Below are 17,747 nucleotides of genomic sequence, written 5' to 3' on the forward strand. Positions count from 1 at the left end.
GACCCCGTGCCTTCCAGCCTCGCCCAGCCCCCCCTCTCCCCCCACCCCCACCCCCCCCGGCCCCAGGCCTCCGAGACCCCGCGGCTCGGGCACCGGGGCTGGGGGGACTAGCGGGACGCACGCCCCCTCGTCGCGGGGAGATTCTGAGCCTCCGCTGGGGGAGCCGGTCCTTTGGCGGCCGAGGCGGCAGGTCAGCCCCGCGAAGGGCAGGCGGCTGAGCGGCGCGCCCTCGGCCAGCGTTTTTCCCCGGCGCCGCCGCCACGTCGCCGCCGCAGAGCGGTCGCTGCTCCGCCGCGCTCCCGCGCCCCGCGTCGCCCGCCGCCGCCGGGGAGCCGAGCGCCGAGCCCGGGGCGGAGGAGAGGGGCGCGGGCGCAGCGCCGCGCGCGCGGTGGGGGGGGGGGGAGGGGGCGGGCGGAGGGAGGAGCGGGGAGAGGGGGGGAGCAGGGCGGGAGAGAGGAGAGCGAGGGAGAGCCGGGGCGAGCGAGAGCGGAGAGCGAGAGCGAGGGAGAGGAAGGGAGAGGGCGAGGGAGCGGAGCCACGCACGCAGGGACGCCCGGGCGCTGGAATTCCAGCAGAAAAATAGTAATAATAATAATAATATAAAAAAAGTGAGCAGAGCAAAGGTTAGCGGGGACAGATCTGGGGGTTCATTTTTTGGAATCTTTTCTTCCTCTCGGTGTGAAAGGAACGACTCTGGTCTCCCGTCCTCGAAGCTCCCGACTGGATTGCTCCTTGGCGCTCACACCCCCCCTCCTCCCCCGTCGGTGGATTTCTGTGCCATTTGCATTGATTCCGACCCCCCCCCCCCGGGCCGCTTCCTTCCAGCCCGCCGCTCGGCTCTCAGATCGCCGGGGCCCCCACCTCCCCCCACCCCGTCCCCTCCCGGGCAGCGCTGGGGAGCCGGACCCGCGGGGACTCGCGCCTTTCCCGGACGATCCGGGGGGAAGGGCTGACCTCAGGACCGGGCTGTGGGCTTCTAAGGCAGCCAGACACCTGGTTCACGCGTGCGGTTGGTTTCCGTGGGCTCGGGTGGCCGGCGTCGAGGGGCAGCCCACCGCCCGCCTCCCACCCCACCCCCTCAGCCGCTGGCGACGAGAGCAGGACTCCGGATCTTCACCGGGCGGACTGGCTGGGATCTCCGCATTGGATTCGGGGCTGATTATCGCGGCTTGGCGAGATTGTCATTCTGTTCCTTCTTTTTTAACCCAAGGGAGAAAGACACACACACGCAAAAAACGGTGGGATTTATCTAACATGATCTTGGCAAACGCCTTCTGCCTCTTCTTCTTTTTAGGTGAGTACCTGCGGGCGGTGAGCCCGGGGGGCCGCGCGGGGCTGCGCGGAGCGGGGCGACGGCGAGAAGCCGGGCACGCGGGGGGCTCCGCGGGAGACCACGGAGAGCGAGCGCGCGCCGAGGGGCGACGGGGAGGAGGGGGGTGCGGGCGCCGGCGAAGCGAGCGGCCCCGGCAGCCTGGACGCGGGTAGAGGGAGCCGGGCCACGGCTGGCTGGATGCGCAGGGGTGCAGAGAGGAGACTGACAACATCCGATCCATCACACCCCCCTCCACACGCCCCCCCTCCACACTATGAGACCCCAAAGATGGGCTCAAATTGCGTCAACTTAAGAAAAATAAATCAACTCTTGATTTGCAAGAGAGGGGTGAGGCTTGGTGAGGAGAAGGGGGGGAAATCATACCGCCCCCCCCCCCCTTTCCCGATCGGCTCCCTCCAGAGTCAATCGCCAAGGAGCATGGGGCAGGAGCTTGCGGTTGGACATCTTAGATGGACATCTTAGACCCCGGGGAAGCCACCTCCCTACCTGTCAATCAACCCCTGGAAAATGTACCCCAATATCCCCACTCTCTGGAACACTTTACAAGTTTCTCTCCACCCTTTGCGCTTCCTTCCACCCAGATCCAAGCCAGATGGTGGGCGGGGAAGTGCGGGGGCTGCGGGTGGAAGTTTGAGGCCTTCCCCCACCGCACCTCCTGGGGCTGGGGGGGAGGGTCAGTAGCTGGGAGAAGATGAGGGAGAGAGGACAAAGTTTGCTTCTTTGGGTGAAAAGTGGGGGCGGGGTCTAGGCAGGGAGGAAAACAGATCTGAACAAAGACCACTGCTCATTCTGCAAGCCCCCCCCCCCCCACCAAGGCAGAGAGGAGGGGTTCTTTCCTTCATGCTTCCCAATCCCCCCCATCCATCAGTTTCTTTGCAACCTCCTTTGGCTTCTTCTATGCCTTGTGAAATCCCAGCTGCTAGGGAAGCAGGGCTCTAGAGGCAGCAATGTCTTGGTGCAGGTGAGGAAAAGAAGGCATTTGCCAGTCCATGTGATGACCCAGAGTCCCAAGCTGGGCTTCTTCCAGGGAGTAAGAGCTCAGGAGAGGGGGCTGCGGAACTGTGTGTGTGTGTGTGTGTGTGTGTGTGTAGAGCAGTGGCAGTGCTGTTGCAGCCACTCTGCTTTGCTGGTAGCTAGGGGTGTGCCAAGGCCAGGCAGGTGGTACATGCACCCCTTCCTCAGCAGTAAGGCCCGGAAGGCAGAGACTGTCACAGATGTGTGGGGCCTAAGAAGTGTCTACAGTAGGGGATCTGAAGTCAATGGGAGTCAGTGTTGGCTGGATCCAGGGCCCTTTGCCTGTCTGTCCTCGGCCCCTCCCACTCCTGGGCATTCCATCCTAGAGGGTATGGCCCTGCCCTGGGGTGTGGCTTTCACCTCCTTGGCTCCCTCAACCAGTGGCAGCAGCTTCTCCCGGGTGTGAGAGACCAAGCCAGGAGGCTGGAAGGTGCTCTGGGCCCCGCTACGGGGTCCTGCAGCCCTTCTCAGTAACCCTCAGGAAGTGGCCTCTTATTCTGAAGGGACTGTTATAAAACCTGACCTTTTCTCCCACTGCTAGTGCAGAGAAAAAAATAAAAAAAAAACAGCAACAGCTTTCTGGGGCTTAGAATGATCAGGGCCAAGAAGAAAAGAAAATTGTATTTCAGGCAAAGCAGCCTGCAGCTGAGCTATGCCCTTCCCCAAAGCCGGGCAGGGCCCTAGGTGGTGGGTGCTTTCTGAGGGCAGGGGAAGGGCAGTGTGTGTGTGTAAGCCCCTCCCTCTCAAGCCCACACCCTCATGTAGCAGGCAGGATGTCCCTGGCTGAGGAGCCAGCTGTCTCTCCTTTCCAGAAGTGGCACTGGGATCTCGCTTATGGTGGGTGTATGTGTAAGAGTGTGTGCCTAGGGCGAAAGCAGATATGCCTGCCATTTTCTATGACCCTAGGGCTGAGTGAAGTGTGTGTGTGGCGGGCAATATTAGGAGAGAAGAGATGTTGGCATCCTCTTGAGTCACACAACCTTTCATTTCAGTTCCCTGGCCCCTGAGACCTGTCCCTTTGCAACACTGGGCTGAGGGCTTAGCTGAGGAGTGACTACAGGATACCCAAAGATGCTGTGAAGCAAAGTTTAGCCTAGAGCCCTTTATGTGGCCAGGATCTCACCGTTGGGAATTGGTTGGAGGTATCTCAGGAGCTTGAGACTTGGTAGGTGGTTTTGGTTGGACCATGGTAAAGAGCGCTTCCAAGGAAGGGCCTTGGGGTGCCCTTCCCTAGGTTCTGAGTGCAGAGGAGGAGGTCTCTGAAAGACTTGTTTAAGGGAGGGAGAGCCTCTTTTTTGCCCAGCTACCCGGGCCTCCAGTGTGGATTTACAGGAAGTGAATGCTGAGGGGAACTGGTCCCAGGGCCTCCTCTCAGTGGGTATTTTAGTATGCATTCTGGCTCTTTTGGGGGATCTTGGGTATAAGAGGGTAGTCAGAGCTTTGTGCCTTCCCAGTCTCCTGTGTCTAGAAGCTGCCTCACCTGTCTGCTCTGGATAGACCCAAGCTTCCTTTTTTATTAGGGTTTGGGAATACCTCTAAGATAACCTTTTGACATTTCTTCTAGGATGCTTGCTTGCCACGGTTCCCTTTCCTGGGCTGGGTTGGATTGATTCTGCACATGGTGAAATCTAATATAAGAACCAGGGAGAGTTGGTCAAAAGCCGTCTGAGTCCTTTGCAGCAGGAATCCTTGTCCCATCACAGGGGACACTTGGCAGATTGGGGAGCAAGCCCTTGCTTTTGGCTAGGGAGTCTACCCGACAATCCCTCGTGTAAGACAGTCCCTTGGGACTCTAGGTCCCACCCACATGCAGGGCAGGGCAGGTGAATATCTTTATGGCCCAGTATCCCCACAAGTCCACAGTAAATTCTGAGCCTGCAAGAGGCTGAGGATACAGGAGGACAGTTAGTCCTTGCTGGACAGTGCTGCCCTTAGCTCAATCAGTGGAATGCAAACCATCTTTAAAGCCCTGGGACAAAGTCAGTGGAGAGCCCAGGGCTGACTGGCTGGGACAGACCAGCAGGTGCAAGCTGGGGTGTGGGGATGTGTTGGCTCAGCTGCTCCTGGGTAGCCCAGAGGCACCCAGGTCTAGTGCAGGGATGTGTGAATCTGCTGAAAATGGAAAAGAAAGCTGCCACCTCAGCTTGTGTGGAGGATATGTCTCCAGCCAGCCAGCGGGGACCTGGGCAGACTTGGCTGCCTCTGTAGGGGTTTTGCTTTGGTCTGGTCTTAGTGTGGCCACATCTGTCAGCTCTTCCTGCTCTAGGGCATAGATGTGGCCAGTGGGAGAAAGAATCGCCTTTTTCCTGTCCCTTCCTGTGTTTCCTCCAGCTCCAGCCAATTCCTTGCTCTTCTCTGTTGTGTCTTATTGGGGTAGGCTTCTTGCCCTGGGTTCCTCTGGGAGAGATTTCTCCTGGGGCTCTGGGGAGTGACAGACTGACTATGCACTTCTCTGCCTCTAGGTGTCGCTGTCTCCTTGCAGTAGCTCCTCCCTGAGCAGGGCCTCCTAGGAAGAAGGCTGAGATTGGTGGTTCTGGGCAGGTGTGTGCGTGTGCGTGTGTGTGTGTGTGTGTGTGTGTGTGTGTGTGTGTATATTCTGCAGTATTTCAAGGAGGGGGCCACTGGACTAGGATTTTTATCATGTTTTGGGGGGTGGGGAGATACCTCTTAAATCATTCTTGGAAAAGGCAGGTGTGGTTCTGACCGTGGTGTGGGGCTTTTCTGAGTCAGGATCTGGAGTTAGGGGCTTGGGAAGGACAGGGAGGGGGGAAGATGTCCATGTTTGGAGGAAACCATTTTGGAAGCTTGGCTATGAGCGGGATCAGGCCAGCCTTTCCCTGTGCTTCATTTGCGAGGTCCCCTTCCGGCTCCCTTCCTGCGACACTGGTGGGTGGGCTGGTGGGTGCTTGCCCAATTCTTTGGAGAAGTGAGGTTCAATCTGTGAGGCAGGGTCTGGAAGGGAGAAGCCCTTTTCCTTTGGGTAATTGATTTCGTATTTGGCTTTTGAAAGAGAGACAGAGGGAGAGAGAATTTCAGGGGAGTGTGAGCGTGGGGAGCAGAGGAAAGAAAGGGGAGTGGAGAGGGAAGAGAGAAGGTGGACAGAGAGGGAGAGATAGGAAGGAGAGGTGGGAGAGAGAGAGGAGAGAGGAGAGAGGTCTGTTGAGAACATAGATCTTGGGAGGCAGCAAGGGGGAGAAGCTGAGAGATGGGGATGGGAGGAGCAGACAGAGATGCGGCGATGGAGTTTCTCACCTGGTTCTCCGAATGCATTTTCTTTTTGAGGGGCTTGGGGTGGAACTTGTCCTGGCTGGAAAGTCTTCAGGTCTTTGTCTTGTGTGAAATTAGACTAGCAGGTGTGAAGGTTCTGGACCCCAAAGAGGCCTTTTCTCCCTCCTGATCAGCCCTGGGCCACAGGCTTCAGCTTGTCTCTTGGGAAAGTCTAGCTTAGCAGCTCAGAACTGGGAGACTAGGGGGGCTGGAGGGGGCTTTGGTGCAACTCTGAGCCGTCATCTACCTTGTTTGAGCCTGGGTCTCACTGCGAGATGATGTGAGGAGTGGATTTGGGGGTCTTCATAAGGGCCAGACAGACTAAAAGTCAAATGACCTTCTGGATTCCACAGGGCCACTAGAAAGCTTCGGGTGGTCCTTGGGCCGGCTCAGAAGTGGTGGGGGGGGGGGGAGGCCTGGGTAGCATTAGAATGAGGTTCCCCCCTCTTGCCCTCCCAGTTGCACCCACGAGCAGTCCTCCAGCCCCCAGCTCTTTGCTGAGGCTGTGCAGGTCTCTCCGAATGGCTGGCATCTTAGCCTGGCTGTCGTCTCCAGCAGGGCCTTCTGGGCACTCTGGTGCTGTGCTCCTTGGCCCAGGGCTGGCGCTGGAGGTGGACCAGAGTGCCCAGCATGCAGCCCGAACGTGGCAGCCCGAGTTCACCTTTGGGTCTGAGTTGTCTGTGGTGTGCATCGGTGTACAGTGGGTGTGGTGTTTTCCTGAAGGGCCCCAGTGCCACAGGCCTGCATCTCGGGGGCAGCGACTGTGGTGGCCCCTCATTCATGCTTGTCTTCCCTCCCCACCACCCAGACGAAACCCTCCGCTCTTTGGCCAGCCCTTCCTCCCTGCAGGGCCCTGAGCTCCACGGCTGGCGCCCCCCAGTGGACTGTGTCCGGGCCAATGAGCTGTGCGCAGCCGAATCCAACTGCAGCTCCCGCTACCGCACACTCCGACAGTGTCTGGCGGGCCGAGATCGGAACACCATGCTGGCCAACAAAGAGTGCCAGGCCGCCCTGGAGGTCTTGCAGGAGAGCCCCCTGTACGACTGCCGCTGCAAGCGGGGCATGAAGAAGGAGCTACAGTGTCTGCAGATCTACTGGAGTATCCACCTGGGGCTGACCGAGGGTAAGCCCGGAGACGGGGGTGGGAGGGTATAGTGATGATTACGGAGGGCCAGGCAGGCCAGGGGCACAGGATGGAAAACTTGGTAGTGGGGTGACCTGGCCAGGTGCACACAGAGCTTAATACCCAGAGAAACCAACCCCTGCTCTTCGATCACTATGTCCCCCGGATATAATGGGATCTCTTCTGCATGTGGCTTCCAGACCCTTCTAGAAGGCCCAGGTACCTTCTGTAGGCCTCCAGGCAGGATGTAGGCAGCAGATGTCAGGTCCTCTGGCAAGTGTGTCTCAGCCTTCCCAAGACAGAGACTGATAGCCCTTCCCCCAACCACACCCCTGGATTCCCTTCCTACTCCAGACTTTGGCGCTTGGGGGACTGGCATGTCCAGCCATTTGGCTGGGTGTCTACTTATTAATTCAGTAAGTGTTGAGGGTGTGCTGTCCTCCAGGTGTTGCCTGCACAAGCTGGGGCAGCCTCTTCCTTCACAGGGCTCATAGTCATGGTGGGTGTAGTAAGTAAGGGGGCGGGTGGATTCTGGCATTTGGCAGTTCCACTGCTAGGATTGGAAGGTGCAGGGTGCAAAGGGAACACCTCAGAAAGGGATCTAAACCTTTGTTATGAAATCTCTATGAAGGTGCTGGGGTTTGAACTCAGGGTCTTGTGCTTGCTATACAAACTTTTAGCACTTGAGTGACACTCCTAGCCCTTTTTGCTTTAGTTTTTTTTTTTTTTTTTTCAGACAGAGCTGGCCATATACTGCTATCCTCTGTCTCTATCCCTTTCCTTGCTGGAATTGAGATAGGGTCTTGCTGGGCTGGCCTCAAGTCTTGATCCTTCTATCCTTGCTTTCCAAGCTCTTGAGAAAACATGTAAAGGACCTTACTGAAGAGGCAGCCTCCAGGCTGATACAGAAGGATGAGTCAGAGGTAGAAAGGTGGAAACTATAGGAAAAGTGAGGAGGTGGAGGGAGGACACAGTTAGAGAGATGGGCAGCAGAAAGGCCTCAAAAGGAAAGGGAGCTGATGCTGCTTGTCTTTAGAAGGCTTGTGTGGTTCTAGTAGAGACTTGTCTATGAGGGGCATCCGGAAGCCACGAGCCAGAAGCCACCCCTGTGAGACAGGCCAGGAAGAATGGTGGCAGGTTCAGAATACTATCAGCAGTGAGGAAGAGGTAGCAAAGCACTTCCCAGAAGGTAGAATCAGCAGCTCTTGGTGACTGATGGCATGTAAGAGGCTAGGAGAGAGATGACTGCTCTCCCCCACGCCCCTCCCCCCCGGCTTCCTGCCTTGGTACCAGGGTGGTGTCAGACCTGATCAGAAGCAGCAATGAACGCTGTAAGGAGAAGGGAGATGGGTTTATTTGAGAGCTCCTGTCAGTTACTGGCCAGGGTGGATTTCTGAGATGAGGTGAGTATAGATAGACGGACACTTCAGTGCGGGCCTGTTTCAGGAATCACAGCTAATGAGTGTGTGTGATTGCATTGGGACGGGGTGGAGACAGGGCGTGGGGCCACTGACATGAGAGGATGGGCAGGGGATCCTACAAGGGGCGTGACAAGGGAAGTCAGCTGTACTGGGGCAACAGTTGTGCAGCAGGATCCTTCTTGTCAACAGCTTGCATACTTCAGGTCGAGCAAGAGCAGGACCGGATGCTCAAATAGGTTAGGGATGTAGGAACAGGATGTGTGTGTAGTTGTGAGTAGCATTCCTGCCATCAATAACAGGAATTAATTTATGAAGCAGCCCCTTTGTCCCTAGCAACCTTGGTTCCTGGAGCTTGAAGAATGGAGGAGGAAAATGCTGTCCTAAGGTGCATGTGTTTGGTTCTCCATGAGATGAAGAGCTGTTTATGTCTCATGTGCAGATCATCATAGCTCTGGCTTTTGGAGCGGGGCATTTTTGCTTCCTATTTTCCTCTCCAGAGCCTGCAGGGCCAGTGCAGAAGGACAGTGGGCAGCTGGTTGGGGCCACATAGGGACAGACAAGGGGACAGAAGAACTACGGCTGGATCATTGACCACCGGCAACCCTGCTACTTCAGGCCTCGATGGCCTGACCACATCAGCATGAAGGGACACTGTTGGGAGTCTGGAGAGACAAGGGGTTTGCCATGTCAAGACAGTCGCAGTGATGATGCCTGTGTGCTTAACTGCACACTTAGCGGTGGGGTCTCCAGAGCCCCATGAGGCTGGTGTGCCTCCACAAGGTCTGTGGTTTTGAGCCTTGAGATGACTGGTTTGTTAATTTACTCCCCATGTTGATTGAACACCTACTAGGTGCCTGAGAGAATAGTAGCACTGCAAACACTGCAGTCCCCATATTGGTCACAGACTGGCTGAGAGGCTTTCCCTTGGGCTCTGCCCAGAAAAGCATCCAGCTCATCCCCATTCCTTCTTCTCAGAGGATCTACCTTCTCTTGGGTCTGGGGTCGAGATCTGCTCAGTGTCGACCAGGGGAATTCAGGAGGCCTTTGAATGGCAGGCCAAGTCCCTGTGAGTGACAGGGTGGCCTAAGAGCTAATTACTACTGCTGGGGTAGAGCAGTCTTGCTGGGGAGGCTGTAGGTACCTCCTTCCTGCTTCTTAATGACACTTAATAGCCCCACTGGGCCTGGAGCGAGTGGAGGGCAGGACCTGCTGAGAGAGAGGGGAGAGATGTGCTTAGACTGGATTTTCCTTGATTCTTCACTGCTGGGTCCCCCGGTGCGTGTGACTCACTCGGGCCTGTGCTTTGCCTTCTTCCCCTCCCCTCTGGAGCTGATACCTTCTGCCTCTGGGCGGCTCTGGAGTGGCAGGGGAGGACGAGGGGGCCAGCGGTGGCAGCCACGTGTAGCCTTTGAAGCCGTGGCATCTGAAACACAAAGGATCTGGACCTTGCTTGGGGAAGCCAAAGCAGAGAGCGTGTGCCCAGGGCGCACAGCAAGCTGGCGGCGGAACCCAGGCTCACCCCCTGGTTCCTGAAGCCTTCTGCTGGTCTCTTCCCACTCCCTTGGGGGCAGCCCTCTGGCCTGGGGCCTGTTTAGTATTTCCAGAGTGGGACTGGCACTGTTGGCTCGGGTGTGATGCCAGGTTGATCCTTGAGGGGCTCTGATGGGTCAACCGTGAAGAACAGAGTCTTCTCCCATGGCTCTGGCATCCTGGATGTAAGATTTAAGTGGTGGCAGAGAAAGACCACTAAAATGAGTGGAGTTAGAGAGAGTGGGCTCCAGGTCCTTGGTTAAGGTCCGTCAGTGATACGCAGGCCTGTTGGTGGTTGTGCTCTGGGGGGACCGGAAGAAAGAGCCCGGCCTTGGGTGTATCATCTTGCACGCAGCAGATCCCCGCTCCTGTGGGAAGTGACAGATAGCCGTGCTCACCAAAGAAGGATAGAGTTTCAAGAACGCTGTTTAGGGTGTCCGGGGCTCTGGAGAGACCTTCCTGGGTGGATGAGTGAGGTCATCAGCCGATTGCAGCAGGCACCCTAGGTGTGTGCGCTGGGTGTTTCCCCGAACCTGTGCTGTCCTATGAACTGTAGTGCAAGACAGAGGCCGTATCACCGCATCACCAGGAGGGGCTATGCTTCTTTTGTGTGCCATGTGCATCTGGTCTGCTTTCTGGGGTCTGCTTGGCTTAGCAGCTGGACTGCTTCCTCCCTCCCTCCCTCCCTCTCCCTCCCTTCATTCTTCCTTCCTTCCTCCCTCCCTTCATCCCTCGTTCCCTTTTCTTTTGTGCCAGTCCTAGACTCAGGCTCTGGGTGCTGTCTCTGAGCTTTTATGCTCAAGGCTAGTGCTCTACCAATTGAGCCACAGCTCTGCTTCCTGTGTTTTGGTGCTTAATTGGAGATAGCACTCTCCTGCTTGGGCAGGCATTTGAACCATGATCCTTGGATCTCACCCTCCTGAGTAGCTAGGATTATAGATGTGGGCCACTGAGGCCTGGCTTGGACTGCTTGCCTTCTGAATCAACATGGGCCTAGCTGCATCTCCACAGTTGGCTCTGGCTGGCCTTCTGGGCTGGCTGAAGGCATCTCCTATTTAAGGGTATTCCTGAATGCCTCCTGGGAGGAGGCGCCTTCCTGTAGATGGCCCCATGGATGCTCCCCATCTCGCTTTCCGTGGCGGGGTGCTTGCCAGTGGCACAGGGCCCTGGTGGATGGGAAATCAATGTGGGAGGTTGTGGGTCACCCCTGTCGGCCCCACCCCCTCACCACACACACAGTCGGAGTGAGTGTGCATTGATTTCTCCTCCCCGGGCAGGACTCCTGAGGCTGCTTCCTGTCCTGTGAGGCATTGGCAGAGGTTGAGGGCTTCCCCATGGGGCGCTGGTGGTCTCCAGGAGAGCCCATTGCCATTTATCTCTGGTCATTTTCTTGCCTGTTCATTTGTAAACTCTCTGATGCACCCCCAAAGTCCTGAGGCAAGTCTGGGGAGGTGGCAGGAGGAGGGGGAGCCGGGGAGAGGGAGTCATGTAGACAGAAGCAGAGCTCAGGTGTCTCAGTGACCTTCAGCCCCAGGTTCTTCTGGGGATAGCATAGGAAGCACAGAGGGAATTCTGTCCTCCCGAGGGGTTTGGGCAGAGTCCATAGAGAGTGGGGACGAGGACGCCAGAGTCTACCTCCAGCTTTGCCACGGAGAGCTCTGTGACCCCTGACACATGGCTTCTTCTGTCTGGGCCATCTCAGTTTTGTGAAGTGAGGAAGTTGCATTGCATGATTGTTAGGGCTGGGGGGTGGCAGGGTAAGGAGGTGTCCTCTGACTTCAGATCCTTTGATTTATGGTTGGTCTTCTGTGGCCTATTGCTCTACTTTCCTGTCCTTTCTAGACACTTTCAGAAGTCCTTCCAAGAGGGTTAGTCCAGCAAGAAGGTCACTTAAGAGAACAGGCCATTCTACCCGCTCTAGTTGGGAGAAAAGTAACTTGTCCGTGTGAAATGTTGAACACTCCATCCCTAACTTTATCTGTCTAGCACTTGTACTCTGGGAAAGGCTACCTAGTCTCTTACTTCCTCCATGGGAGGAACAGGAATGGAACTTTCTCAGGCCTAGCAAGAGCTGGGCATGCTTTGCACAAGAGGAACTCATGTCTGATGCCCATCTCTCTTCCAGGTGAGGAGTTCTATGAAGCTTCACCTTATGAGCCGGTGACCTCACGCCTCTCTGACATCTTCAGGCTTGCTTCAATCTTCTCAGGTAAGTGGTCCTGGCTGGGACTTGCCCTATTCTCTGGTCCTTGTGTTGTGGCCCAGGCAGCTCTGGGCTTGGATGCAAGCATTGTGGGCTTCCATTGGCTCTGCTCCCCTTAGCACTGTCTCTTACCATTTCTGAGCAATGGCTTCTAGGCTATAAAGAGACTATCTGGCTTTCCTCCTTTGGTGGACTGGAGTGAAGCCTTTGAGGATATTTGTCATAGGCAGGTTTTGAATTTGATGTCACTTCCCTCTTCCATCACCCATCTTGCCCTCATTCCATCTTTCTGATTCCTTGTCTCTTTTGCTTTGGAGTGCTTGTCCTTGGTTAAGTTACTTATCCTCTCAGCACCTCCGTTTCCTCAGCTGTGAAATGAGGAGAGTAACAATAACTACCTAGTTGGCTATCTGTCAGGTGTAGAGTCAGTGGAATGACAGGACTCTTGAGAGCATTGTGGAGATGTGAATCATTGTTGTTGGCTTAGATTGAGCATCCTTAATCCAAATCTGCCCAATCTGAAATCCTGTGAAAGTGACAGTTTCCCACTTGATCTCATGAGATGGCCATGTTAAGATGTGGGTGTACTGAAAGCCTCTGGGGACAGGCTGCCGGGCTTGGAGCTGCCCTGAGGATGATGGGAAGGGATGAGCTCTTCCAGAAGCTGCTATTTGCCAATGGCTGACTAGTCCCTAGTGACATGGAGCAGGACCACAGCCAGAGATGTGTGTGTACATGCACTGGACTTTGAACTTTGCTCCTTGAACTCTCATTCGGCTTTTTTATTCATTGTTAGTTCTCTACCACTTGAGCCATGCTTCCAGTTCTGGCTTTTTGTTGGCTAATCGAAGATAAGAGGTTTGATTTTTTTTTTCTGCCCAGGCTGGCCTCAAATCTTAGTCCTAGTGCTTAGGTTTCAGCTTCCCGAGTAGCTAGGATTATTGGCTTGAGCCATGGGTACTTGGCTACAGCCACACATTTATAGGGATTTTCTCTCTTGGTGGGCCATCTTTGGAATCTTCCGAGGTTCGTATGGCTTTAAATTAGACTTTCTCAATAGCAGTAATGGAGATGCTTTGGTCTGAGCAAGTTTTCCTTGTGGAAAGAACTCCCTTGTGTCCTGAAGGATGTTCAGCATCCTCCCTGGCCTGTGCTCAGTAGATGCTCTAACATGTCCCAAGTCATGACAACCAATGCCTCCACACATTACCAAATGTCCCCGAGGGGAGGAGGGAGCACAGGTACTGCTGTCTGATGACCACTGTTCCAAACTGTGAGCCAAGAGACTTTCCAATGAGACCCCAAGCCCTTCCAGAGTGGAGAATTCTTCAGTACAATGTTTCTTGACTATTCTTGTTCCCCTGAAAAGGAACCTTAATTCTCTCTAACTAGAGAAATTAAATACCAAAGAATAAAAATTTTGTCACTAAGGTTTGCGTTTTGGATTACAACAGACTTACTGGAATCTCTGCACCCTCTTATATATATATATATGCGCATATATATATATATATATATATATATATATATAGTCTATTCAAGGACCTTACTACTATTTTGCTTTACCAAGATGACAAAGATGAGAATGCCTACTCAGGTACTAAGGATGCATGGAAATTAGAGATGGGGTAGTGTGTATGTCCCTGTGGGAAATCCTGACCCTCTATGAGAGGAGAGACACTGGCCAGTGTGTCATTCAGCTTTCTGTCTTTATATGACATGCCGGAAATAATGAACTCAGAGAGAAGAGGTTTACTTTGACTCACAGTTTAGACCCTGTTTCATCCATCCTGTTCCTTTGGGCCTGTGTGGCACATTATGGTGGGAGTGATGGAGCAAAGCTAGGACCTGAAATAGAGGAAGAGGAAGGGATTTGGTTCCTGCAGTCACAAACATCCAGTAATCTGGAGATCTCCTGCTAGGCTTGATCTCTTCAAGTTTCCACCACATCTTAATAGTTTTCAAGATGGCCATCTATCTGCCTTTGGCACATGAGCCTTTTGATGGTAGACAGAAAGTGGCAATCTGGACATAGCCTTGGGCTGTGGTGGAAATTGGGGAATATTATGGAGACCTCAAAACCAGTCAGTTATGGTGAATCCCCTGCCCTGGGGCCTTCCCAGTGGGTGTCCTAGCAGCTGCTAGGATTGGGCCCTGCAAACAGGCTTTTATCCTGTGTCTGCCTGTACGTTTTCTGATAAATCTTGCCCATCTGAGAAGACTAGGCTCAGTGGTGGATTGACATTTCACATGTCTTGACTACTTTGGAGTAAAGAAATTCACGTTGGGTTGGTAGAGTTTAAGACAGTGTTTTGGGGCTCAGATGTAGGATAAGGACATTGTTGTCATAGGCATGCTCTAGTGCGGTTGCCCGGGGCCCCCACGAGCACCCGTGCTTCTTTTACTTTTGCTCAGGTACCAGGTGATGACTATAGTATGGGCCATGGCCGTTGGGCTTACACTCGTAGATAAATACCTTTGCCTTGCTGTGTAAATGATGAGGCTCCAAGGACCTGACGCTAACTCAGGCCCCTGCTGCTTCCTGGACTCTTTGTTGCAGAAAATCTTTACATAATGAACTTGACACTCTGTGGGACACGGATGTTGACAAGACAAATGAGGAAATTACTGGACGTGGAACTAACGGCATCAGCTTCCCTTACCCTGCGGTCTAGTGATAACTCTGTCATGCGTAGCTCTGCACCTGTGGGCTCTCGACCACACCCACCATGAGGGCCAAGCTTTGGAGATGGTGACTGTCCCTCTCATTGTCCCTGGTGGCTCTGGTGGCTTCTTCCTCTTTGGGCCCTACAGTCCCCCATTAGAGTATTGTGTAAGGAGGTGGTAGTACCTTTGAGAGGTCCTATTACTTCTGTCACTTTGCCATCTGCTGTTTGAGATTTGAGGTCACATTATAAGAGGCCTCTAGGGCATGTGCTATTTATCTCTCACCTCCTCTCTAGTTGAAGTTCTTGGCAAGGAAAGCTTGTTGCATCCTTGCCAGGATTCTTACAGACCTTCTGCTGCTCGGGTCTTTGCTTTCCCTTTTCTTTTCCTAGTCCTACTTGAGAGGTTGGGTTCACGGATGGGACAGCTAGTCCTACTCCAAGGCCAGGCAGGGGTAGTCTGGCTGTGTGTCTCTGGCCCACAGAGACAGGAATGTTGGAAGCCTTGAATGTCTTGCGCCTAAATATGAGAAGACAGATTTCATGGAGAAACAGTGAGACTTGTTCTGTTTCTTGCATTTCTAGCTGACCTTGTAGACATGAAACTGAACATGTAAGAGAGTACCTGGTACATGGGAAGATCACAGGCCTGGAGTCAGACAGACGAGTTCAAATCCTAGGAGTGTGGGTTCATCAGATTTCCTGATTAACAATATGCTGTGACAGTATACTTAAGACAAATAACTTATAAGGAGGAAAGGGTTCTTTTGGCTATGGTTGTTGGACTCTTGCTTTTGGGCCTGTGGCAAAGCAGTAAATCATGATGGAACTATGTGATGGAGGAAAGCTCTTCTTGTGGAAGCCAATGGGAAACAAAGAGTAAGGACAGTGTGTCCTTTTGTCCCCATAGAGGGCAAATCCCTGTCACCTACCTTCTTCCCAGGTCCCATCTCCCAAAGATTCCACCACCTTCCAATCGGCGCCACTATCTGGGTACCGAGCCTTCATCTTGGGTCATAACAGGGTGTGTGGTCTTGGGGGCTTCACTGGGGCTCTTTTGACCTGTGGTGTCCATGTTCCTAGCTGCCTTCCTGGAGGCTTTTTGGTGAAGAGACTTGAGGGAATGCATGTTGAGGATGTGCCTGTTGTGCACGGGTTATTGCCCCATTATTGCCTGGTACGTGTGGTGGAGGCAGGAGGTCATCTAGAGGGCAGGCGGTGGCCCAGAAACTGAAGTTGAGTGGCCTCCTATGGCCATGCTTCTAGGATCCTGCGAATAAAGCTGAGGAAGCAGTGGAGGCTGGAGTAAGGTGACAAATACAGAGGGACTCTTTCAGGCAGGGAGGTTGCCTTAGGATGGAGGATCCCAGAGTGTGGCTTCAGTGTAGGCCTCCGTGGAGACTTTAGGAAGGGGTGGACATCAACGTGAGAGTGAAAAGGACTGCGAGATTGGGTATGGGGGGCCCACAGCCACTGGGGCTATGCCGAAGGGACAAGGAGAAGGGACAGGCAGATGGCCTTGGCTGTCATTAGGCACTGCCTATATATTCTAGAGCCAGGGCCTCAGCATCCCGGGCAAGCATTGCACAGGGTACAAAGCACATTTATGCAGAGCTGCTCTTCTCTTCCCTGCAGCTGGAAGGGAACCCAGAGGCATGTAGGCCCATCCCTTCACCTGACAGTTAAGGAAACAGACCCAGGGAGAAGGGACAGACCTAGGCTGTCTGACTCATCTTGGTGTTGGACTGACTGTGGGTGCTTTAGGCAAGTGTTTCGTCTCTAAGCCCTAGTTTCCTCATGGGCTCTCAGAAGCACCCACCTTCAGGCTGACTGTGGAGGCTGTTTGGGAGGTGGAGATCAGGGCATCTTGGTTTGAGGCCAGTCTGTCCATGAGTTTGTGAGACTCCATCTCAAGCAATGGCTTGGCCGGGTGGGGCATGTTGGTTATCCCAGCTACAGGGGCAGCCCAGTGGCGCGTTTGTAACACCTCAGTGATGCAGGGAAGCACAAGTGGGAAAATTGCAGCCTAGTTTGTTCAGGGCATCAAAGTGAGAGTCTACCTTGCAAATAACCGATGCAATAAGGGGCTAGAGTGTGATTCCAGTGTATGGCATATGCCTAGCAAGCAAGCACAAAGCCCTACAAAAACCAAAACGAAAGAAAAAGAAAGGAACACCTAGCTTCTAGAATTTTTGCCAAGAGTAAATGAAACGATGCAGGTTAGTGCTTGGCTCAGTGCCTGGCATGTTGCATGGAAATATGGTAACTATTTAAAAATGATCATGGAATGATTTCTCCAAGGTCAGGATGGCAGATGGTGGCAGGGCCGGCCTCGTTGGCATGTGGTAAATGGTTGCCTGCCTTTTGGTGACTTGGCAGCACCTTCCTCACTAATGCTTGGTTGGGGCCTGAACGGAGCTGACCAGGTGATTTTGAGAGGGCGATGGGACCGCAGGACTCAGTGGGACTCTCAGGCAGATATGAGCTTCCTGAGGAAGCTAGTGAGAACCCCAGGCATGGTGACCTTTTGTGGCTTGCAGGGAAAAGATTGGCAGTGTTCAGCCGGTCTGGCCAGTAAGTCTCTGGCCATCTGAAATGGCCATCTTGCCACATCCAGAGCCCAGGGAAGACCTGAGGTCCCAGTGGTCTCCTTTTAAGGGGCTCCTAGAGAGGAGAGAGCTAATGCTCAAGTCCTACCTGTTGCCAAGGAGTCTTGCATATGGTTGCCGAGCACCGTCTCTCTCCTACCACAGTGGTATGGTGTTGGGGCCTATGTGCACTGTGGTGCTGGTCTCTAGGAGGCTCTGTGTGTGTGTGTGTGTGTGTGTGTGTGTGTGTGTGTGTGTGTGTTCTCTGTCTTGTCTGCTTAGCATTTGTATCTAATTCATGTCCATAGAGAATGGGATGTGGACTTCGAGGCTGGCTAGTCTTAGTCTTGATTCCTGCCCTCGACCTCCCAGCTGTGTGACCTCAGAGCCATTTCTCTCTCAGCTCTACATGGATCAGTTCTGTGGTCTGATGTGGACTGATGATTCATGGTGCCGGGCACTCAGGACCACCATGGAGAGTGGACACTGGGGTCACTTTCCAGAGACTGCATAGAGTAGAGTAGAGTAGAGTAGATGGCTTTGTGGGAGTGTTCTACCAGTTCAGGAAAAGATACCTGAGAAGGCAGGCAGGTGCCGGAAGT

At 54.0% G+C, this 17,747-nt stretch overlaps 1 protein-coding gene across 2 annotated transcripts in view; it reads left to right on the forward strand.

Annotated features, from left to right (window-relative positions):
* Positions 1 to 505: 505 nt before the first annotated feature.
* Positions 506 to 17,747, forward strand: part of Gfra2 (GDNF family receptor alpha 2) — a 74,314-nt gene continuing 57,072 nt past the window's right edge. The window contains exons 1-3 of one of the 2 annotated variants that reach the window (XM_048330719.1): positions 506 to 1,294; positions 6,423 to 6,737; positions 11,814 to 11,897. In XM_048330719.1, the coding sequence (XP_048186676.1) occupies positions 1,255 to 1,294; positions 6,423 to 6,737; positions 11,814 to 11,897 (439 nt within the window). In that variant the 5' untranslated portion in view covers positions 506 to 1,254. The remainder of the gene's footprint in view (positions 1,295 to 6,422; positions 6,738 to 11,813; positions 11,898 to 17,747) is intronic. The other variant, XM_048330720.1, reaches the window with a different exon arrangement.

This window comes from Perognathus longimembris, chromosome 21 (assembly GCF_023159225.1).
Source record: "Perognathus longimembris pacificus isolate PPM17 chromosome 21, ASM2315922v1, whole genome shotgun sequence".
Classification (NCBI taxonomy): domain Eukaryota; kingdom Metazoa; phylum Chordata; class Mammalia; order Rodentia; family Heteromyidae; genus Perognathus; species Perognathus longimembris.